The sequence below is a fragment of the Tenrec ecaudatus genome, chromosome 4 (assembly GCF_050624435.1).
Source record: "Tenrec ecaudatus isolate mTenEca1 chromosome 4, mTenEca1.hap1, whole genome shotgun sequence".
NCBI lineage: Eukaryota > Metazoa > Chordata > Mammalia > Afrosoricida > Tenrecidae > Tenrec > Tenrec ecaudatus.
In genome coordinates this window covers 170,829,615-170,853,844 of record NC_134533.1, presented here as the reverse complement: position 1 = coordinate 170,853,844, position 24,230 = coordinate 170,829,615, and the positions used below count along the sequence as shown (strand labels likewise).

Genomic DNA, 24,230 nt, shown 5'->3' with positions numbered 1-24,230 from the left:
GACTCTGTCTTCTTACCTCTCTGCCATCCTTGGCTTATCTGGTTGTGACCCGTTGGCTAAGTGATTCCAACTCAGTGATGCTGTGGGACAGAGGGTTTCCGTGGCTGTAATCTTTATGATGCACACGGCCACATCATCCCCCCTTTCAGCTGACAGTGCAGCACTTAATCCCAGTGTCACCAGGTCTCTGCAGCAGCTCCACAAATTCTGTCTTCAGCCAACCCCTCAAGCCCAAGTATCCATAGGCTGGACGAGAGAGCATTCCTGTCTTACATCCCCTGACACCAAGGGAGGAACTGTTTCTCCAGGGTCCCCAACAGACCTTCTTCCATGCCCCCACTGGCTAGATGCCCACCACCATTCCTAAGCCAGAGACTGGCCAAAAGAATAAAATCACCATGGCCGCCTGGGACTCACCAGGATCCGCCCTTGGGTTCAGGAAGCTCTGGTTTTCCTAGAACTCATCTTCTCCTGGTAACTTGTACCGAGCCAGGGGTCCTTAGAGAGGAAGGCCGGAGCGACAGGGCGGCCGGCAGCATCTGCCCCATGAGAAGGTTGCTTAGTTCCCCTGTTTCTCCTTCTAGGCTCCGCCAACATCAACGACCGAAGCATGCTGGGAAAGCGTGACAGTGAAATGGCTGTCATTGTGCAGGACACAGAGACGATCCCCTCGGTGATGGACGGAGAAGAGTACCACGCCGGCCGCTTTGCCCATGGACTTCGGCTGCAGTGCTTTAGGTGGGCCTATGTCGCCGTCTCTCCCACAGAGTGCCACTCAGTAAGCAGGGGCGTCCCAGGCTCAGCCTTTTGCCCCAAGTACAGTGTTCGTCTCCTGACGCTTTGTCTAACACACAAGTTCCCAGACGACAGTAGTTGTACTACCAGTAGCATGGGAAAATATGTTTCGCAGTACACAAATCAATTTTATTTTGATAGCTTTTATTATATTCATATCTACTTTTTAAAAATCTAGCACTTTAAGCCCATTAAATTGATGTAGGACCAGGGCTAGGCAAACCATCTAGTTTCTATTTATGTTTTTTTTTTAAGCGAGTCTGTTTGAAAATGAAAACAGTCCCAGTAACACAAGGATGTGATTAAAGCCATTCGAAGGTCATTCAATGGGCACTGGTGTGAAATGTGTGTGTGAGGACTCTGGGTCTCGGGTGTAAGGGGCCATGGAAGATGCCTGATGTCCTGCAAGAAGAGACGTGAGGTTTAAACGAGTCTGTGATCCAACAAGGACTATCGGGCTGTGAACTTAGGGCCCTGTTACCCGCAGTGAGTCCTTTCAGTAAAGCTGTTTTGAGAACTTTCTAGGTGTGCGCTCTAACCACCTGCCCCTGCGCCCACCAGCCGGTGTGGTCTGCGCTCCACAACACGGGTCCTTCTCGGACCTCACCAGACCGTGATGTCACGCCTCTGCTCTGACACAGACTCCTCTTACTCCCCCTGCCCCCCTGCAGACACACATTTAAGAACCAAGTGCTGCTGTTGTTGTTAGAGGCCATGGAGTCACTTCCACTCAGGGTAACCCATGCCCCGCTGATGGAAACGCGGCCCAGTCCTGCGCCGTCTTCACAACTGTGCTCTCTGAGCCCGTTGGTGCAGCCGCTGGGTCCGTCCACCCCTTTGAGGGTCTTCGCATTTGCCGTGACCCGCAATTTTACCAAAGATAAATGCCCCCCCCCTTTCCTTTTGCCACACTCTGATTCCAGTGTGGCCCCTGCAGGGAAGCCCAGCCCGTCTCTACCCTGACTGAAGTGTGCCGCTTTTCTGTAACCCTTGACGGGTTAATGACCACGTTGGGCTAGCAGCCCGTAGTAACTCACAACACCACCAGGTTCGGGTTTCCCATCGGTAAGCTATTCATTCCTTGGCCATGTTTGTTGCAAATCGGATTCGTTTGTTGCCATCAGCCCTATTTAGAATGATTGAGGAAAGCGCTAAAATTGGTAAAGAGTTTTATCAGGGTTGAGTTTTTTGTTGTAGTTGTTGCGTACGATAGCTTCATCAGCCCCAGGTCAAACATAATTTCTGTAAGTGCTTGCTTCATTTTACTCTTTACATTTCACACCTGAAACTTCTTTTCATGTAAGAAGTGAGGTAGGACTTTCAACTCCACCCCCCACACACAGACTCACCAATACCCAAAGGACCGAGACTGGAATTTACTGCTATCTACTGGAGACTGGAGTGCATGCTGCTTTGCCTATCAATCTGCAATGCCCGTGATGACGCACGGAATCCCATAGACGCTACGGAGGATTTGCTTTGGGTGTCTCTGTTGTGGTCTGTGGAAAGTCTGTGTCTTTGCACACCAGTGTGATTCCACGGTGATTCTTGTAGCTGCACATCTTAGCATTGGGGAGCTGCTTTTGACCCACAACTTCCTCTCATTAGTCTTCTTTTGCAGAATTGTTTTAGTTCCTTTGAGATGTGCATTTTTCTATATAAACTTTAGAATTATTTAAGTTCACTTAAATATTTTTTAAAAATTAAGCCTACAGTGGAATTATAGATGAATATTAAGATAATTGATATCTGCAATATTGAGTCATGCTCTTGAAGAGCAAGGTGTGGGCTTCCAACTCTTCGATTTTTTTAATGTTCAGTAAAACGTTAGAGATTTCTTTTGTTGTTCCTTAGCGCATCAGTAGAGCTGAATCCTAAACCTTTATGTGAATCCTAAACCTTTATTCTGGGATGTCCTGTTTTTCCTGGCAATTTTCAAACTGTCTTAATGAGGTTGTTGTTCTAGAACAATCATTCTCACTTTGCCCTAGTGGAAAGCACGCACAAGCATCGCGAAAACCTTGTGTTGATGGAACCTCTTTTTATTATGGAATGTTCCCAAAGGTAAATATGGTGGCACCGGGGACAACCATTTTCTCACCTGGAAAAAACAAAACAAAAATAAGCACCTTCCATCCATTTTCCATTTGGGCTATTTTTGAATAGAAAGAGAGACGCATTTTAATGTGAAATCAATTCTAAATAGAGACAGAATCTGCCAGCAGGGCACTGCCCTGAATGTCCCAGCTCTGTGCTAAACAGTGCAGCAAGTCCGAGAAAACTCTCCAGACTCTGCAGATGCAGCCGGCACTCAGCAGAACCGAGCGACACTCCACACGAACCGAGCTCGGAACCATTTAAAGTGATAGACACAAGGAATGCAAAGAACAGACACAAGCTTTTACGTTTTCCCTACTGCCTGTGGTGGGCAAAAAAGTTAATAAACAACTGCATTATACACCTCAACATGAAATCGGACTCATTCTCTCTCAAATCAGCTTCTCAAAAGAAAACCCAGAGTACGTTGCTTTGGTTGCTACTGTCCATTTTTATATAAATTTCTTAACATGAAGACACTGAGGGGAGAAGATAATTTACTGCTAAACATTGTTTTACTGAGTATTTTTTGTCTATCAACACGCCCTTCAGTGTGGGCACGTTTGCCTCTCCTTTTGCTCTAATTGAAGAGCAAAGCCATGTAAACACTCTTCTCTGCTCCCCTTTCAGCTGGTTAAACCTGACCCAAATAGAAGTTATTATTATATTTGACTCATTCCATAACTTGCATTGCCCTTCAAATCGAGTGCAAGGAAACCGTGCCTCGGCTCTCCGTCAGTCGTCAGCATCTGTGAACGTGCAAAGCACGGATCCTTTTTAAAAAGCAATGCCCGTGTTATCAGGAGGCATTGTTTGCAATAAGATACTGAGTTTATGCGACTTGGTCCTAATATGGCCATGGTCCAGGTCCATTTATTTTAAACAGTTTTCATATAATGAAAACAATGTAGATTAAAACTAAAGCAAGATGCTCATGTTCCCTCATCAAAAAGCTTGAGCTTTTCCCGGAGCTGAACCTCTTGGGGATGCCCAAGGAGAGCACATGCATTGGGACAGCCTGTCAGGAAAATAGAATGTCCCTATTCTATGACCTGGGAATTTTAATTCTGAAGTCTGTCCTCAGGAAATGATAGTTAAAACAGAAAATATTATATATTATGAATAAGTATTTTGGGTAGCACTATTACTACTACTGATATGCATTGGCTGCTAACCACCAGGCCAGCAGTTCAAAACCACCAACTGCTCAGCAGGAGCAAGACAAGGTTTTCTACTCCCATGAAGAGTTCCAAGTCTTGGAAACCCACAGGGGCAGATCTATGCTGTCCTACATATGGGCTCACTGTGAGTTGGAGCCAACTCCACAATAGTGCGTTTGTTATTTGGTTTTGGTTTTATTCCTCCTACTGGAAAATTAGAATCCACCAAGAGTCTATAATCAAATCATTATTTATTTACATGTAATATAATGATTGGTTAAATTTCACATTGTAGAGAATTGGGCAGCCATTAAAAATAATGATATCAAACTCTGTTTATTTAACTAGAGAGTAATAGTAAAAACAAAACAACAACAACAAAAGCCTTCCACGGTATTACATCAACTGGTCGATTGACAGCCCTCGTCGTGCCCAGTCTGTCAAATTCAACTTTGACACAGTTGTCTTTGACAGACTTGTGCATCTGCTCCAGGACACCGCATCCTTTCGGCTTCTTCAGCTTCCCTGGTTGCTCCTCTTCAGTCTAGTTGCCTTTCTTTCTACTCACTGACCGCTGGATACAGCAGGTCAGCAAACTCATCGAACCCCCGTGGGCCCTTTCTAGCAAGACGTCGTGTGAAGGCAATTCTCAGTCGATTCTTTTAGGCAGGTCTCATCTCCCAGTCTCCAGATTCATTTGTTCAACTGACCACTCATCCATGCTACTTGAATATTCAATACATGTCTCAACCCATTAAAGTTGAACTCCTGAATTTCCTGCTCATAAACTGACTACCCACAGAATCCCCCCCACTCAGTAAAGAAAAACTAGTTTCCTCATTTTTCAAGCCAGAAACCTTTGGATCATCCTTGATGCCTGACTTTTGCTCATGGCCTCGATGTGACCTGTTGCTGACACCTGGAACTCTACCTTACTCTCGACTGCTGCCCCCCAGATCCAAGCCACCATCTTCTCTCAGTGGAACGGCTGCAGTGGCTCAGACTTTGCCCTCTGCAGTTGTTCTCCCTCAGCAGCCAGATTTCCATGTGCAGCTAAGAGGCTGGCATTCTTCTGCTCAAATGCCCGCAATCAGCGTGGCAGCTCTGCCCACCAAGTTTAGTTTTACAGGATCCAACTTTGAGAGGCATATCAGTGTTTGAGCAAGAATTCAAACTGAATCTAAAGTTCTTCTTTCACTCATCTGACAAGTTCAAGTAATGCCAAAAAAAGCCTGTTATAGTGAGAAAAAATAATGTCAGTAAGAATCCCTGGTAGTGCTGGGGGTTAGGCATTAGGCTGCTAGCCTCAAGGTTGGTGGTTCAAGCCCAGCATCCACTCCTCCGGAGACACATGAGGCTGTCCACTAGCATCTCAGAAACTTCTCTAGGGTCTGTATGACTTGGAGTTGAGTGATGGGCAGTGGGTTTGGTTAGCTTTGGTATTTACAGAATGGGAATAATATATCCCATCTACTTCATAGGATTAAAGTAGAAATGCTTTTTAACCCTAAAGTTTTCAGTACATACCATGGTTCTCATTTTCCAATGTGATCTCTAAAACTTATCTGGCTTTACTTGAACTTTTCCTATTATTTCTAGTCCCCTATTTAGATGTGATTAATTAAAACAGTATCTAGTATATGACTTTTTTACTCAATGGACTGCTAACTGTAAGCTCATCAGTTCAAAACCACTGACCTCTCTGCAGAAGAAAGTTGAGGCTTTCTACCTTGTAGAGAGGTGCAGTCTCAGAAGCCCACGGGCAATTCCACTCTGCCTTAGAGGTTAACTACCTGTCAGAATTGACACATGGCAGTGAGGGGTGTTTTTGGGGTTTTGCTTTTTAGACTGAGATACAGAGTAACCCTGGTCTCTCAAGGAATGTACGTTCTATCAGTGGGAAAGAAGCCTGTTGAAACAGAAAGGGTATAGACCTTCACAAGTGCACTGGTGCCAAGCAACCGTGAAGCAGAGTGGGCAAAGGAAGGAAGGAGGCCCGTCTGGACCAGGACTGACAGAGAGAAATGGGAGAGGGGAGAACGGAGACTCACAAAAGGGCTGAGAGGTGACCATGTACTGAAACTGAAAAGGTGGTAAGTGGAGTTAGGCAAACCGGTGGAAGAAGGAAACACTTTCCCTGACCAGCCTCACTGCCTACTCTTAAGCCCACCCTGCATTTATCACCACTTTAATTAATTCATTATTTGATATATTATTTATGCCTCTGATTCATTCCATGCTTATTTATTCACTGTTGGTTTCGCTCGCCGGATTTAACTCCAGTCAGAGAGGCTCCATATGTTTCTTATTTATTTTCCTCTATCCTGGAGTTCAGCACAGTGCTTTCCCAGAAGAAATACAGGAAAGGAAGAAGGAAAGGCCGTGTTTAGAGATGGAGAGTCCTGGTTGGAGTCTCAGCTCAACAGCTTACTAACGTGGACATAGTTGCTTAACCTCTCCCTCCCGTGTTTCCCTTCTCTGCAAAGTGAAGATCGTCTTAGAGGCTAAGTATGGTGTTGTTGGACTTAGTGAGATGATCTTTGTGAAAGGCTTAGCACATTGGCTGGTCCCAGGTTTGAACACCAGTCTTGTTCTCCAAAACTTTCGACACCTTTTGCCCAATCTCAAGGACACTCTCAGAACAAAAGGAAGATTTCTCTCCCTCTCCAGCACTTAAACCTTCAAACATCACAGCAATATAGAAATCAATTTTAACACAATGACTTTCCTGGTTGAGTGCCTGAATTACGTTACCCTTAGAAATGCCAACTGCATTTTCGGTGACTTATTTGGGAGGGTGTTTGTATTTCAGACTTGTCCTTGGCTATCTTTCGGACTCCAGTGAGGACCTTCAGGACCCAGTGAGTGACAAGTTCTTCAAGGAGATTTGGGTATCCACAGCAGCTCGGAATGCTACAATTTATGATAAGGTGACTTTATTTCCTTCTGTCTCCCCTTTTTCCCAATTGAATATCATAACTAACTGCATGTCATTACTTCCACATTACATTGGTACAGTTTTTGTTCACAACAACAAAAAAGAAAGTCAAAAAACGCCATGGATTATGGGTAGAAGGCACCTTGGTAGCCTTCTGATACACATCTGTGGCAGGAAGTCTGTTCTACAGATTCCTAGCACGGGGTTACCAAGTCTCTGAGCGTTTCTAACGATGGCGGGCAGAGAGACAGAGAAGGTTAAAAAGTGTGTGAGACTTGGATTCGAATCCTGCTCAGACACTTGGTGGGGGTGATGTCGCTTAGTGCAGAGGGAGCTGGCATTCTGGGTCTTCTTTGTTTCTCTCTCTGCAATGAAATAGGAGGAAGAGTGCCTCGAGTGATGGGATGGTAACAAAAGAAGTCTCTAGAACGTATAGAGCCCACCGGGTGGAAGAGATGAAGGTTGTTCGTAAAGAGGCACCTCGGCTGCTGGGAAGCCCTGATTTTAGAAGGTGTTTAGAAAGCTCCATTTGATATGGCAGTCACGTGTGTCCCCGGGTAATTTCATCCATTGGTTGTTGGGCATTCTGGGAGCTCAAGATCGACTTGCCCAGCAGTAGAGCAGGTTATGCTCATCAAGTCGTCGGCATTCCATCATGGAAAATACCCATTTGAGATCGGTTGGCATCGATCAGAAGTTGGTTAAAAATGTGTTCTTCATGGGCTTCCAGGATCCCCTCCAGGACTGGAAGTATCTTCCTTCTTAACTTTGACAACTATTCTGCATAGCTTTATTGATGGCCATGATCAATAGGCCCTGGATGTGGGAGTCTATTAAAATGTAAGGTAATAAATGCAGCCTGCAGTCTTTTTTTATTATTATTTAAATCTTTTTATTGGGGCTCATACAACTCTTATCACAATCCGTACATACATCAATTGAGCAAAGCACCCTTATACATTTGTTGCACTCATCATTCTCAAAATTCACCTTCCACTTGGGTTCCTGGAATCAGCTCGGTTTCCCTTTTTTTCTCCCTCCCCCTCCCTCCCCATTCTCCCCTACCCCCTGGTCCCTTGATAGTTTATAAATAATTATTATATCTTATCTTACACTCCCCGGCGTCTTCCCTCACCCACCTCCCCATTGCCCATCTCCCAGAGAGGAGGTTATACATAGATCTCCAAGATCGGTTCTCCCTGCATGCGGTCTTGATTGGATCCGTAAAGGGGGGTGGCTCTATGGTCATTTGGGGGATCATCTGATGAATCTAAGGGGTCATGGTGGTGCAGTGGTTAAGCACTTGGCTGCAAACCTAAAGCTTAGTGGTTTGAACATACTAGCTGCTGTGCTGAAAGAAAGAAAGAGAAAAAAAAGACGTGGCAATCTGCCTCTGTACAGATCACAGCCTTGGAAACCGCCTCCTGGGGTAGTTCTTCTCTCTCCCACCGTGTCACTAGGAGTTGGAATTAACTTGGTGCCCATGAGTTTGACTTTGGTATTAGTGTAACTCCCAATGGACATCAACTTAAAGGAGGTTATGAAACCAATTTTCCAAGGTGCGGTCATGGTAATGTGGTTACATAGACCCAGGACCTTTTCGTTAGTAAATACATGCTGAAGAGTTATAATGTCTAAAACTCATGTCAAATCATCAGAAATAAGTGTTGTATATTAACAGTTGATACTTGTAAATAATAACTGAAAGCAGTATAAGAGCAGAACGTCTTTCAAAATAAAAAATTAGAAATATAGATTTGTGAATATTTCGATGAAATCTTAGACCAGAACTTCACATGAAATTTAGAGAAGATTATTAGCCATATGATGAACCTTCATGATAGAGGGGTAACAACAGAGGGATTCTGTGTCATTAGTTAACTATTGCTTGGGGTAATGGCTTGATTAGATAAGATGTAAGGATGTAATTATGATTTTTAAAAATGATCCAAACCTTATTGGTAACAAATAAGAGAAGTGACTCTTAAATCAGCTCTTTACTGTGACATATAGCCAATATGTTGTATGGTGTGACACCCTTGTAACATGTAACTAGTATGTCACGCACAAAGGTTGTGTCTATTGGAATATTTTTTCACAACGGGAATCACCCTTTCTTGTTCCTTTTCTTTCCCCACTCCCCCCAAAGATACAGTAGAGCATCCAAGGGACAGAGTTCCAAGAACTTCTTATCCATAGCTAAAAACTTGTGGGAATGCGTACCTGGGCTTGGAGAGTTAGGACCACAGAGCCAAGGAGCCCTGGTGGTGCAGTGGTTATGAGATGCCCAGCATCTCCTCAGGATAGAGGCAGGGCTTTCTACTCCTGTGAACAATTACAGTCTCCAAAACCCACAGGGAGGGGCTATGAGTCAGTAAATATTTTGGGGGGGGGGGTTGGAGGGGAGGTATTTGCAGAATTTATAAAAACATACATAGAAATGTCCTCTGCCGAAGTCTCACTCATCTTCCCACATCTGTTCAGTTTACCTATCTGCCTAGGTATCCCTTGCTTGTGTTCTTGGGTATTGCTGTACGTATCATGGGTTAGTACTTGTACAGCAAGCAGTATTTACCCGTGTTCCCTGTACTCTGTGTACCTGCTCCCTCATGGCTTCCTTCGCCTTAGGTTGTGCTGCTTTCCCCTTCATCCCAGTGATCACTGAATTGACCATTTGTCTTCCACGCAGGTGTTCCGGTGCCTTCCCAGTGATGAAGTACACAATTTAATCCAGCTGCGAGACTTTATTGGCAAGCCAATATTAGTGAAAGAAGATCCCGTCCGAGCTGAGGAGGAACTGAAAAAGATCCGTGGGTTTTTGGTGCAATTTCCCTTTTATTTCTTGTCTGAAGAAAACCTTCTGCCTTCTGTTGGAACCAAAGAATCCATGGTGCCCATGGAGGTGTGGACTTAGGAGGAGTGTGCACTTTGGGAGAGTTACACTCTCTTGCAGCTCAACAATTGTCACCCAAAGACCACAGTGCGCTGCACACAGTGACTGTCTAGGAATCTCGCTGTCACAGCCTGCCCTGGTGCCTCCTTGTCCAACCCCTGGATTGACTCTTTGGGGAAGTTCCGAGGACTGATGTGGAATGGCTTGCAAGGGATGCAGCTATACAGATGTAGGGACGGACTGACTGTGAGCAGGGCTACGTAATTACTACAGTCTATCTTTGTGAACGCAGGACTGCAGCCTTGCTGGCAGGAGCTTAGGACACTACCACCATCGATTCAAATCCCACGACAAACACCAAAGTGTATTGCCTTTGCTATTGAGAATTGACCTGTTGTCCAAAGTTGTCTGCACCTCTTTATTCTTTCAGGATCCCCATGCAACAAAAGTCGGCTGGCCTGCCCTGGCCTTGTACCCCGTTACGGGCACTGTTGTGGGTATCATTTGCTGCTGGGAGATCTTTTTATGCCGGTTCTAGGTTACATGAGCTCCTGTGCCAAAAGTAGTGGTGCCCCTCCAACAGAGTCTGCAGGCATTCTTTGTTTACAGTGACTGAAGGGTCAACTTTAGTCTACACAGCGGCCCCTGCGAGGCACTGCTGGTAATATTGGGCTATGTTTAAGTCCACAGAGCAATAGGAAGGAATTAAATTCACTTATTGAGACAGAGATTTCCCTTCACCCCAACGCTACTGCTAAGGTGTGTCTTTGGGAGAGGGCCTAGCTGATCAAATTTGAAAGCACGTGCAGTGTATTTGATTACACAGAAACCTGACACAACTCCAAGACAGAGTGTGCTGCCTTCAGAGACCTCCAAGATGTCAGTGGAGATCTGATCCAGATAAGAAGAGAAAATTCCTTATAGGCCTGTAAATGTTCCTGTCATCTTTAGCTGAAGAATTGATTGCAATGTAAGCTTCTACATTTCAGACGGAAACCAGTGAGCTCAATTTGTCATTCCAGAGAACCAGAGGCTGCATAACTCCCACTAGGTTCATAAGCATGAGTCTAACCTTATTTGATATTCAGTTCTTCGACCCCCATATCTCCTCCAAGAAAAAAAGTCATCGATTGCAAACGAAGTGCTACTCAGCTTGTGCTATTAAATACACATTAACATTCCATGAGAGCTTATTAATTCCCATTGTTCTGGTCTGTGAAAAGTGCTGGAAACCCTACTTGTCCAGTTAAGGTGCTAGAATATTCTTTGCTATACCAAAGCCTGCTTTTACTAAGAGTAGTACCATCAGAGGAGCTAATGCCAGTTCTCCCAGTCCTTGTGCCTGTCAAACGTGGGGCGGAGCCGTGATGTCAAGTGTCCCTGGGCTGCTCCAACAGAATCTCCTTAGGGCTGGTCTAAGAAGTGAAGACCAGCCCCAGTTTCCAGAAAGCTATAGTTCGGCCTACAGGTTAAACAGGAGGATCAAGCCAATGAAGAAGATGAGAGACTATCAAAGCCAGGGGAGGATTTCACAGCCCGATACCATTTCAAAATGAGGTGGATGAGGTCACCAATGATGGAAAGGAAGATACTTTTATAAATAAATAAGTGATTCTCAGAGGGCTGCGAAGGGTAAAACAACCTCTTTCTTTAGCCATTGCCAAAAAGGCATTTGCTAATCATGAACGACATTGAGATTGATCTGTAAAGTACCAAGTGTATGTGGAATGCTTAAGGATTTCTCCCATTTGATTTTCAAGTTTTCCAACCCTACTGATGTCCTCGCAGGGGCTCTTGATTTTGTAGAAGGTGCTCACACGAAACCATGAAAACAAACCAGTCAAAGATAGCTTGTCCAGTCACTTATTCCAACCTCCATCCCATTTTACAGATGAGGAAGTTGAGGCTTCAACTGAAGAACTCACTTAAATCCATCCGATTTCTAGATGGGAAAACAAGGACCACTGCCATTTCTATAATCCATCATTCTCCTTTCACGGAAAAAATGAGGAGATGCTATAAATAGACTTCAGACAAGATGTTTCTAAGTTATTTAGAACCTTGTGATATTACAATATTTATGTGTTTACTGGTCTGCCCCCCGCCCCACACACACACACTAGTATGTAAAGGATAAGAACTTCGTAAGGTATCCTCAGACCAAAATAGTGCCTAGCATATAGCAGGTGCTCATTAAATGTTTGTGGAGTGAGCCTCAGATAGAAATAGAGCTAGTGAAATGAAAAATGTACTGTATCTTAAATAAGAAATCTTGATGCTGCTGTTTTTTTCTTCTTCATCTTCTCAGAGGCAGGATGCTTATCTGCAAAGGTGAAAAATTTCAAGGTTGACCTGGAGCGATTTTATTGAGAATTTTGCCCCTTTTGCAGTACATGAGCATTCTGTAAAATTTACATGTTCTGAACACAAGACGCACTGTCTGACCTGCTGGCCCACCCTTCTGTGACATCAGGACTGCCAAAAAGAGGTTACAAACACATGTTCTCTTTGACATTGAGATGTCTGATGTGAACTTGACAGTGCAAATAACTCAACGCCTCCGAAAGTTATCATGAATCTGTTCAACATTTCAAATGGACTATAACCTTGTGAAATGCCTATTTTAAAAAAATCTTTTCCACGGAGTTAATTCTGACTCTTAGTGACTATACAGAACAGAGTAGAACTGCCCTGTAGGATTTCAAAGCCTATAATCTTTATACAAGCAGACCACCACACCTCCTTGTGGAATTGCTGTGAGCTCACATCTCTGGCTTCCAGGTTATCAGCTGAGCACTCAACCACTACCCCACTGGGGCTCCTTAGCCTATAAATACCATACAGGAAACCTCGATGGTTCCTGTAATAGCATTTTTTGTTTTTAAGAAGGAAAAATTCTAGTATTACAACAAATGAAGGGTAGTAGGTGGAGATTGACCAAGCTCTCTCATTGGAGGACATGGTGGGTCGGTGGGAGGCATTTGTTTTATATCAAGTGTCTGTGACTGACTCTTCAGTGGGGTGTTCTTAATTCTCAGGTTCAGTGCATCACAAAGAAGTTTGGACAACGGGCCACTATATCATTGGGTATCATCCTACGAAACCAACTATGGGTTGATTGTAAAAGCATCTTTGGAGGAATTTGTAGATACATTTGTAGATACTTGAAATATGAGCAGTTCATCTTTTCTGTAATGCTTTGGGAAATGAATGCATCATGAATTAAAAGCCTGCCAGATGACAAGGAGCAAGCCAAGAAATCATTCTGTAGTTGTAAGATGGTAGGATAGATTTGCAAAGACTTGCATAGTAAAGAACTTTCATGTCTCCTCATCCGTTCAATCTCTGCACACAGCCAAAAGTTATAACGTAGTCTATAAACATCAGAGAGTTACAGGAAGCACCTTGGCGAAACCAAAATTAGACATCGACAGTTAACCTTGAGCTTCACTCAGACTTCCAAGTGACTGACAGCATACTACTTTTTATCAACTGTAATATTCTTTTTACCTCCCCTGGTCCGATGTGGCATTTGAGCATTCTCAGATGCCTGCCACCTTTCAGAGCAGGGATGCAGAAATGACTCTTAGGGATCATCATCTTTCTCTGCTCTCGTTTAAAATCGGTGAGTGTTAAAGGATTCTAGATAGGTATGGAGACACATTTTTATTTCCTTGGAAGATCCTGAGGCCAATCGCTACTGGCTGTGTAGAGATTCTAAATGAGTTTTGCCCTGGCTGGGGCTTCAGAAATGTATGAATTTCTTTGGAAGTATTCCTCAGCATCCATCCCAATGATACAGTACTTGAGTTTGGAAGACTTGAACTTGAAGTTAGAAGGATTCAATAAGTGAATTTTTATAAATCATGTTATTTATCCTCTATATCACTCATGAGTTGTAACCGGATAACAAAAGTAATCAGTTGCTAGATAAGTGAAAATTTGTCTCATGAATCATGTTAAACTTGCAAAGTGGAAAATCAGACATTAGCGTAGCTGTCGGAACAAAATGCTGGCTGGTTTGCGCTCTCAAATTTCCAAGCAGTTGTACAATGATTCTTCACTTTATTCTAGATAAGTGCACGTAAGTGAATGTCATTCTGATTCTGCTTGTTTGGCAGGGTGAGCTATGAGATCATGCCCTCCTCGTTTATATTCTACTTGTATGATTGTTCACATGAAATGGTTTGGGTCAAAGGTTCTCCTGTGCCATTATGTAGATGTATGCTAAATTATTGCAGGTGGAGCACATGCACCTCTGGATCAACAGCAAGTACTTGGTAATGAACATCTATGCAGAATATGCAGCTATTCAGAATGCCAGCTCCTACCTCCCATACAGGACCAGACCCTGGTCCATGGCCACTGAGCAAAATGCTACATCTTCCTCCTGAGGAGCAGCTGGTAGATTTGACCTTGTGGTTAACAAGACCATGCCTAACCCACAGGGTCCCTTCCATCCAAGAGAGAGGTTGGCAAACTAAGGTGCATCCCCCTGTTTTTGTAAAATAAAGTTTTATTGAAACACAGCCATGACCATTTGCTTTCATGTTTTCAGAATCCCATGACCCGCAAATCCTAAAATATTCGCTATATTTAAGTAAACACTTGCCTGCCTCTGATCTCCACAGAGCAGCGAATATACGGATAAAATATCTCAACCAAAAAGATTGGAAGAATTTTAATCTCCTTCAGAAATAGTGTTTTTCCTAAGAACATAACCAACTTCTTTAAGGAATGAAAATTACATGATTTGGGCATCCTGGAGAGGTATGGTCAACTGAAGAAAGCTTCCCCTCACCAACCCTCATAAACACGCGTGGTTGAAATCTAACTACCAAGCAGGAGGAATGAAGGCGGGTGGACGGAAATGCTGCAGTCCGAATAAGACGGGTCCTCCTGAATTTCCCTTCTGTGGAGCGTTGAAAATGATGTGTGCACCTATTTTTGTTTGACAACCAGTCCCTTCTATAGCTGGTCCTTCAGATGATTTCTTTGACATGCAAGTCTTCGTGGATTCAGCGATTAAAATAGTGCCATCAACAATTTGAAAATAAGACTTCTCCTTTCAGCACCCTGGGTTTGTTGTTGTTTCCTGAGATGACGTTCAGTACGGTCAGGTCCATTTTGGAAGCATGGCATTTTCCAGTGGCTGTGTGCACCTGTGCTTGGGGGTTTCTAGGCTCTCATCTACAGAAACCAAGCCACTGGGTCTGTCTTCCTTGGAGTCCACGGGTGGTTTCAAATGGCCAAGTGCAGAGGCTTTCCATCAAGGTTCCGTTCATCTGAGACGGGCAGAGAGCTCCTCTGGCTCGGTCCTCTGCACGGGAGTTGTCAGCCCCACGAAGGTGAATAAAGCTACGGCATTCTCTGCCCACTTCAATGAGGTAGGATGATACAGTGATGGCCAACGCCATGTGTGTTCCATGAGCACACCCCGGGAAAACTTCAGGGCCTAGGCTGCCCGTGAATGAGCCACCCCGCTCCCCACCCGCAGGCCTCTAGTACTCTAGCAACTAGTACGATGCTGTTTCCAGTCTCCAAACAAGAACACGCCCAGAATCAGAGGACCTGGTGCCTATCAACGCGGGATCTCGCCCAAGCTGGGAAGAAGGGCAAAATGGGAATGACCAGGGCTGGTCTCTGAAGGGCAGAGTAGAAAGCAGGGAACGACAGGGCTAATAATCACCATGGAGGAGCCCTGATGGAGTAGTGGCCGCATGCATGATTGGCAGTTCGAAACCACCATCAGCTCTGAAGGAGAAAGACTGGGCTTTCTACTCCCATCAACAGTTACTGTCTCGGCAAAGCACCGGGGGTCACTGTGAGTCTCACAGACTCAGTGGCTGCTAGGTTTTGGTTTTCTTTTCTTTTAAATATCACCACTACCAGTAATTGTGCTTGATGGTCACCACCTCACGGTGGCCCCATGTGCATAGAGCTGAACTGCTCCGTGGGGTTTGCAAGGCTGTGGCCCATCAGAAGCAGACGACATAGCCTGTCTTCTGTGGTGCCTTTGGATGGGGTCAAATACCAACCCTCTGGCTAGTGGTCAAGCACTTAAGCCAAAGTGCCACCCAGGGACTTGTACTATCGTAGTGGCTGATAAGGACTGACCCGTGGTTGTTTGAGCAGGTCTTCAAAGCTTTGCCCATGTTTTCATTGAGCACCTAGCTATAGCCGGTGCTCTGTAGCCAGATGGTCCACACTCCTGTTCGTGAGTGGTGGCCCTCGGCCCAGACCGCCTTTCACTCTGTTTCAAGCCCCGCAGCCCCAGCACATACTGCCCGGAAAAGTCGGGGCACCAGCGTTCTACAGGCAGGGAGCTCTGGCGGTATCGTGGGTTATGAGTTGGGCTGCCAACTGCAAGGTTAACAGTCCGAAACCATCGAGAGGGAAGATGGGACTTTCTACTCCTGAACGGGCCGCAGTCTCAGAAACCACAGGGGCAATGCTACCCTGCGCTGTAGGGGCTCCGTGAGATGGAATCCACTCTGGCGGTGAGTTTGGGAGCTTGGGGGGGGGGGGTGGGGGATCAATAAGACGCTGCAGGTGCAGAAGGCCTGCCGTCTAGGAGGTGCCCGGCAAGTGGCCGTCCGCCATCAGAGCAGTGCCCGCTGCAGCGGCTGCCCTGTGCTTGTTCTCTCGAGGTGAGTCCTGCCCACTGGAATGGAGAAGAGGCACATCCACAGCCATGGTCCCCAACTGCGTTTCACACTACCAGATCCAGGACAGCAATCATCAGGGGAGGGGTGCCTGGTGGGACCAAACGTTTCCACACGTGGCTCCTAGCCAAAAGGGTGGCAGTTGAGCCCATCAAAGGTGGCCCAGCACCTGGTAATCTACTGCCCGAATGTCACAGCTGTGAGAAGCCCAGGGATCAATTTTACTCTGCATACACAGTGTCATCCTGTGGTGGTGGCTAACTGACAACAAGGAACAACAACCATTTCTCAGGAAGGAGCTAAGCTGGATGACGGGCAAAGAGACGTGGGCCAGGGAGGAGACCGTGCGTTTTCCTAAAATCTGAATCCCTGGTTTTCTCCCCGTGTTGGTTTACCACAACAAGAATATAAACTAAAGTCAAAAGCAGATGTCCCACGGGCCAAGGAGAGAGGGAGCGAATTTCTAACATTCTGTTCCATTTGGAGAGGTCTGTGCTATTGGAGTCCAGTGCAGAGATTGTAAATTCAAGGCTCATAAACTGCATTTAGCCAACGGCCATGTTGATTTGGCCACATGGCGGTGTTTAGCATTGTGGATTAATTGCCAAATTGGAAAATTTCACATAATATTTTGGTTATCTGATGTTCGTGGCCATTGAGACTGTGGATGCTGAGGACCACATGGCATCAATGTCTGTTGGAGCTCAGCTGCGTTAGTCCAGGTAGGCTAGAGAAACAAATTCATAGACCCACATCTGTGTAAAAGAAAGAGCTTTATTTTTTTTTAAGAAAGAGCTTTATATAAAGAGTAATTGTATATTAAGAAACCTACGCCAGTCCAGATCAAGTCCATCAGTCCGATATTAAGCCATATATGTCTGATACCAGTCTATAATTTTCTCTTCAGACTCACGCAACACATGCATTGATGCTGAATGCAGGAAGATCACAAGCCAGTGGGTGGAAAGTCTTGTGGATCCAGTGGCAGTGGAAGCATCACAGTGCTGGCGTGGGTCTCCACATGGCCCCTCCAGCTCTAGGGCTCTGTCTCCATCAGCATAGCTCCCTGTGGTTTGGCAACAAGAATGTCTCACAGGGAGAGTGTGTGTCCCACCTCCAGGGAGGAAGACAGGAGTTCCCAGAATCCTCAGGAGAAGGCCATGCCCACACAGGGGTCTCATTGGCTGTGACTTGATTAACAGCCTAGACTCCACCCCTTTGCAAGTTGACAGGAGATTATGTAACTGCCACATCAGCCAATGTCCCCTTTAGAGAAAGCCTGTGCTCAACAAGCTACCACCATTCTCTATTTTGAAGCAGGAGCTGGGCTGGTAGCTTGCCTGGATGGGTAGACTGAGGTAGAGATGACGTTATATAGCCGTCGAATGCAGCACTACAGACACCTTACAGCTTCTACTCTTGGCCTCTTTGAATGCTGCTATTGGTGAGGATGAGAAGCCATGCCAATGGAGAGAGACCCCGGTGATAACCGGGCACAGGAGTGAGACCATCGCGATCCAGTCAAACTGCTTAAGAAACTAGCAGAAAACCACTCCGTTGAGCTCCGTCCAAATGGCTAACCTACATAATTCTGAGCCACGTAAGGGTCACCGTCTTGATCCACTGGTTTCAGATGGCATTTTCCAGAGTTAGGGAATTGTCGGGGCCCAGGTTCTTCAGGTATTCGACTTGTCCTGTCCCACACCATGATGTCTCTACAACTTACTACCATCTGGATTCCAGCCCCACCACTCTACCTTTAACTGATCATACTTTTTAAATTCATGTATGCCAAACAGAAAGCACCTATATCATAAACGTGCAGCACGGGGAGTATTCACCAACGGAGCGCGCTTACGGTACGTGCCAAAGTTAGAGTTCAAAGTCAATGCCGCAGTGACTTCTCCTGGGAAGTTACAAGTCCCCTCCTGGCTGCACTAGCCTATTGTTTACGTAGGCCAGCCCTCCCGATGCGGGGCAAGGCTAAGTGACCTCAATACCATCATCCCTTAGAGAGCTATCTGACCACAATGCTTCCCCTGCCCCAGAATCCTGTTTGCCTAGAGTTGTTGTTTACAGATTTTGCTTATATTTGTGAAAACGCTTGTTTCCAGGGAGATGTCCATTGTATTTCTCCTCCTTCAAAGTCCAAAGTGTTCATATCTGTGCTGAGCTTTCTTGGGTCTCTTGGGTCACATGACAGTCTTAAACAAAGGAATCATGAGAGAGGGATTCCAAGTACTTGACAGGGAAACCGTGGCTGAGACCAGGAGTGCTTTTATTCCCTTGAGCCAACCTCAGCTTATCTTTTCTTTTATTATATGCAGTGACATTTGTTCCCACATATTCATGCGTTAAAAAGTGTTATATTAAAAGAACGCCCTCATTAGGGAGATATGGGACTTGACCTTTTTTTTTCCTCTCTCAGAAATCCAAGGAAGCAGAGGAAGGATGCTCTCCCTCTCTGATCCCTTCACGGGTCAGACAGCTGGCATCAACAGAGGGAGGAGTCCTAAAGGAAATGGTTTATTACTAACAACAACCAAAACACATAAAAAGGTCATGATCACATCTCAGAAGATCATAGGCCGTGAAAAAGCTTTGACACGATAAGTCTTCTTGCTGTTTCTGCTCGTCAGCGGCTCTTGCCTCCCTTCACACACGGAGACACTGGAGCTCGCCCCAGAAAACGTAAAAAGCATGTGTGATAGAGATGCAGCGGGAAACCGCATACTCATTTTCCATAGGAAATCTAAAAAGAGGGAGTGTAAGTGTATCACTTTGAGTTTTTCACTTACTAAAGCCAGAGGCCGATGGAGTCATAACTATGCCAAATGGATGCATGCGCGCTCTGAGCAGCCAGTGGGAAGGAAACCCACTGCACCGCAGTACCTCCCTCCTGAAGGTCAAGGACAGAGAATTGACCGAGCATTCCACCTGAGGCTGTCTAATTCCCTGAGGGGAAGCCTCAGCCCCAGAACAGACCCCTGAAGCCTCCGTTTTATTGGGACTCCTCAACCCATTGATTTGAAGTGCCCAGTGTACGTACGTGTCTGGGTGAGGGTGGCAAACAGCTTTTTGTCCTGCTGTGGAAATAGGCACATGACAAGCCCTATTGCCTCCTGTGGGACACCTTTCCCCAGGTAAACTGGGTGTGCACTCCTCGACCCAGGCCCCGTTTGAGGTAGACACAATCAAGGGACCACCTATGTCTTTTGCAGATAGAGCCAGGGTGAGGCAACCTCCAACTACACTCAACAGTTGTTTGACTCACTGAATTTCTCCAAGGTTACAGTTCATGACTGTGGATGGGATTTGGGAGGAATCGAAGGCGCATTGTCACTGAAGATCCATTACAGACCAAGCTGATGATGTTCTGATAGAGGCACTGGGGCCAGGGTTGTAAGGAAACACAAACTCGGTAAACAAAGTGCTTTCACAATTTTAAAGCCCGTGTGCATAGGACGCATGGACCTGCAGCCAGAAACAACTTCAGGAGGATTGCCTCGTGCTGGGAATTCAAGAAAGCCAGCCCCAACCACTAGTGCCCCGGATTTTCTCAGGTAAAATCCATTTACCATACTTGGCAGGCAGGAGTCAGGGGCGGAGGGCGTTTCGACTGCAGATGACCTGGAGGCTGTGGCGTCTCTGCAGACCACCCTGCTGTTTCGTTCACCACATCAGGACCCTCGTGCAGTGCTGAGGAATGGGGACACGTCACAGACACTGATCAGGTGCGTTCCAGAAACTGGGGTGATGCCAGCGAATAGTCCTTCCTTCTCCAGAGAACTTCAACCACTTCAAAGCATGATCTCCATATAGCACTCATGGCAGATGAGAGCAGCTGGGGCCATTTCCATGTTTGGTTTGTGGCATCAGAGGAGCAGAGAACTAAGGACCATGCCATTGGAACGCTCCGAGCACTGGGCAGAGGCACAGGTAAAAAGGGCTAGGGCTGAGTGCTCCCTGAGTGTGCCCCTGTGTCCGCACAAGGTCCAGGGGAAGGAGCTCATGTGATCCAGGTGATGCCGTCGGTAAACTGCTGTGTGCTTCTCTCTCGCTCGTCCAGCTTCTCAGCTGCAGCTTGTAGTGCGGCAGCCCCTGTGAAAACGCCTTGTTGACCTTTCCTGAACGTCTCCATGGCGTTAAAAGTAATTCCCAATGATCTGCTCGATTCGCCAGTCTTATCCTGGAAGCATTTGGGTGTTTCTACAGACATAGACAATTGTTACTCTTAACGAAAATAGATAAATCTATTTACGAAGGCAGTGTGGTACCCAAAGAGATGTGTTTTGAGGAATTGGCAGTCGCGTGAGCTAGTTCCTTTTTTAAATCTCTGACTACAGATCCCATACTATTTCTACTTCTCTGGCTGGCCCTTGACTGACAGATGGATCAGGGGGATCGCGGGATCGAACGTCAGCGGTGTCTTCTGGATCCATTCCCATTCCATTCAGACCTGCCCATGCCCTTCACTAGGTCTGCCAGCTTCCTCAGGAAAACCACTGAGAGTGCTGGCAAGAAGGTCGAGCCTACTCTCGCTCCCTGGTTTCTGGAACTACGGATGCTCGGCTTTGAGAACCTATCGTCCTAATGGTCTTTGATCTGAAATCCATGTCCCACACTGAAGGACAGAGCCTGAGTCGGTCAAGGTCCGACTGAAGAAAGAAGAAAAGGGAAGGTGGGCTAGAGGGAGGATGCCTGATGAACTTGATGTTCTGGAAAGTCAAAAAAAATAATAAATGTCCCTTTGGAGAATCTTTCCTTTTACGAGAGTGAAAAAGCTGGTATCAGCCTGGACAAGAAAATGAGTGTGCTCTGCTGTTCTTCCCAGGGAAAGGAAGCTACTTTTCATCCTCCCTCTTACCTGTTTGAAATGCCAAAAACGGCATTCCCTAGATTAATTACTGCACACCAAATGCTAGGGCCTGTGCCGATCTGGTGCAATAAGGATGCTTCCCTTGGTATTATGGCCATGACTCTGAGCAAGCACTGCTTCTGAAGTTCACGAAGGGTCACCGCTGCTCACCCCAATACACCCTGTTTTGTTTGTTTGTTTGTTTGTTTTAGGTATGAAATGCATGTGTAAGTGCACTACTAATGAGTGTTTATGTGTGATATACCTGTGAAAGCACTCCCCGGAGCAAGTTAGAGAATGTTTCCAGCACCCTTGTCTCTCCAGCATCTCCACCCTTTCTCCATAACTATTATTCCAACTTGTATCACCATTGATTCACTTTGCCTGTTCTTAAACTTTATAAAATTATTGGGCTTCGTATGCTTGACATCATGTCTGTGAGATCCATCCATGATGTTGCATGTAGCAATAGCTCATTATTAGTATTATTACCTTACTGCTCTGTGGCTTTCCATTGTATGAATACATTATGGTGTATTTATGCATTGTGTGGATGGACATTTGGGTTGTTGCCAGCTTGGAGCTATTATTAATAAAACAGCCATGAACGTTCTTGCATTTAAACAGTGTGTGCAAAATAAGCAATGACAGTGCAACTGCTGGCGCTTGCAGACTTCCCGGCGTGGGGCCCGATCAGTTCCGGTGACCCTGGAGAAAGCTCTCAGACAGAGAAGCTGGGGGCTGTCGGTGCAATGTAGGCAGGACGCGGGCCCCATCCACCTTGGCTTTGGGTGAACTTGGCTTTGGGTGAACAAGACGGTCTGGGGTGAGCGATTAGTAGCATCTCCCCTAGGGATATTCCGAGGCTTCAATGAGAGGATGGGTGGCAAAAACTGTTCATGCTTGGCTGCTAACTGAAAGGTTGGTGGTTCAAACTAACCCAGCAACACTGCAGACGGAAAACCCGGGGATCCACTTCCACTGTCAGCAAGTCAACTATGACACAAAGCACCCCTAAGTCGAGTTTGAAAGACTGTCAAAAACCTTTAGAGGTGCAGACAGCCTCGTCCTTCTCCTGCAGAGGCCCTGGTGGGTTCGTACCACCAACCTTGTGGTTAGGAGCCTGATACCTAAGTCACTGCACCACTCAGGCTGCACACATATGTAGGGAGGTAGCCGAACTTCAAACCACTGCCTTCCCGTCGATTCGGACTCATAGTGGCCCCATAGGACAGGGTAGAATTTTCCCTGTTGATTTACACAAGATATCTATGCATATAAACATAGATAAATGTATGAGTAAGTAAGAAATATTGCTACTAGGTGTTCTGTTCACCCATGCATGGTTCATTCTGTGTATCTATGTTCGGTGGATGGCTACAGACAAGTTTGCTCGGTAATACATTTGCTCTAGTCTCATTAAAGTCCCCCTGCCAAAAAAAAAATCTAATCAAATTCTTAGCTCCAATTTAAGAACAAATAGTTTTTCCATCATGGCCCTGCCGAATATACTCGCCCTCAGGAAGGGAACACCGAAGATATGGGTGCTAGAGCCAAGTGTGGTGAAGAAAAACGGAATGGTGCCTGGGTGTCAGATAAAATAGCGCGTGGGGTCTTAAAGACTTGTCTCCAAACAAGCAACCATCTGAGTGAGATGTCAACTAATTCCACATGGAAGAAGCACACTAACGTCAGCGACCAAATGATTGTAAGTCATATCACCTGAAATCTAAAGAGGGAATGGTATCAGAGTCTAAATAGTGAGAATCTGGTTTGCAGAAGGCTATGGATGACCGTGGAAGCCCAAGAAACATTTGTGGGAACAACATAGGAAATAAGGCTCTGGTGACTTCTCTCTGTGCATCATAGAGGGATGGAAGAAGAGTGGTTACTAAATAGAAATCATTGGAAAGATGACTATGGAGAATCAAGATGATTAACCTGACTAGAATGGTTAACACCGGAGCCCCACTCTGATGCATGTTAGGCCTCATCTGGCTTTCAGCTGTTTCTGTATTTTGTTGTTGTTCATTAGAGGGTTTATCTCAGGTGTGTTATGTCATTGGAGGTCGCCTTCTGGAGTTTTTGTTTTATGTTTTTCTGTTTTTCAGGATATGAAATCCATGTTTGATGAACTTGTAGGGACAACAAGTGGAATGAAGGTTTCTCAGGTCGGGGCGGGGTGGGCACAGTGGTGGTGGGTGGTGAAAGGGAGCTGATGTCAAGGAGGTCAGGTGTGAAAAGAATGTTCTGAAACTAATTGTGGTAGTAATTGTACAAGACGGCTCGATGTGACTGAACTATGGAATGATATGACATCTGTACTCGCTCCCAACAAAATGGTTTGGGGGAACAGAAGGAAAGAATGAAATAAACACACACCTTCAAACAAACTAAAAGCAAAACCGTCTCTTCCCAGGGAGTCTGCTGAAACTGGTCAATGCCCAGCACAGCGGTCACCGCAGAAGGCTATGTAGCTATAGTGGATGATGATATCCAAGATGATATCCAAGGGATTCTCTGGATAGATGTTCTCCAAGGACACAGGGAAAGCTTAGGAAATTACTGTGAAAAAAATTAAGAAAACCGAAAACTTCATCAACGAGAAAAGCTCAAGAAAAATTTCCCAAAGTTTTTCTCTTTTCTCAAATCAACAATACGCCTGCTCATTTTTTCAGGGTGATAAGCCTTGTCCTACAAGATTTTCATGGGGAAGCTTTGTATCCATCCTACGTCCCTGATACTGCCCCTTCGGACTTACTTTTGTCCCCCAGACTCACCATCTTACCTAGAAAGGAACATAAGTCGTGCTCCTCCGGGGTGC

General features: G+C 45.6%; 1 protein-coding gene across 3 annotated transcripts in view; it reads left to right on the top strand.

The window, feature by feature from the left end:
* PLD1 (phospholipase D1) overlaps positions 1-14,418 on the top strand; it is a 227,444-nt gene extending 213,026 nt beyond the window's left edge. For all 3 annotated transcript variants that reach the window (XM_075547028.1, XM_075547027.1, XM_075547029.1), the window contains exons 24-26: positions 585-738; positions 6,865-6,982; positions 9,680-14,418. In XM_075547028.1, coding sequence (XP_075403143.1) covers positions 585-738; positions 6,865-6,982; positions 9,680-9,904 — 497 coding nt within the window. In that variant the 3' untranslated portion in view covers positions 9,905-14,418. The remainder of the gene's footprint in view (positions 1-584; positions 739-6,864; positions 6,983-9,679) is intronic.
* The last annotated feature ends 9,812 nt before the right edge of the window (positions 14,419-24,230 follow it).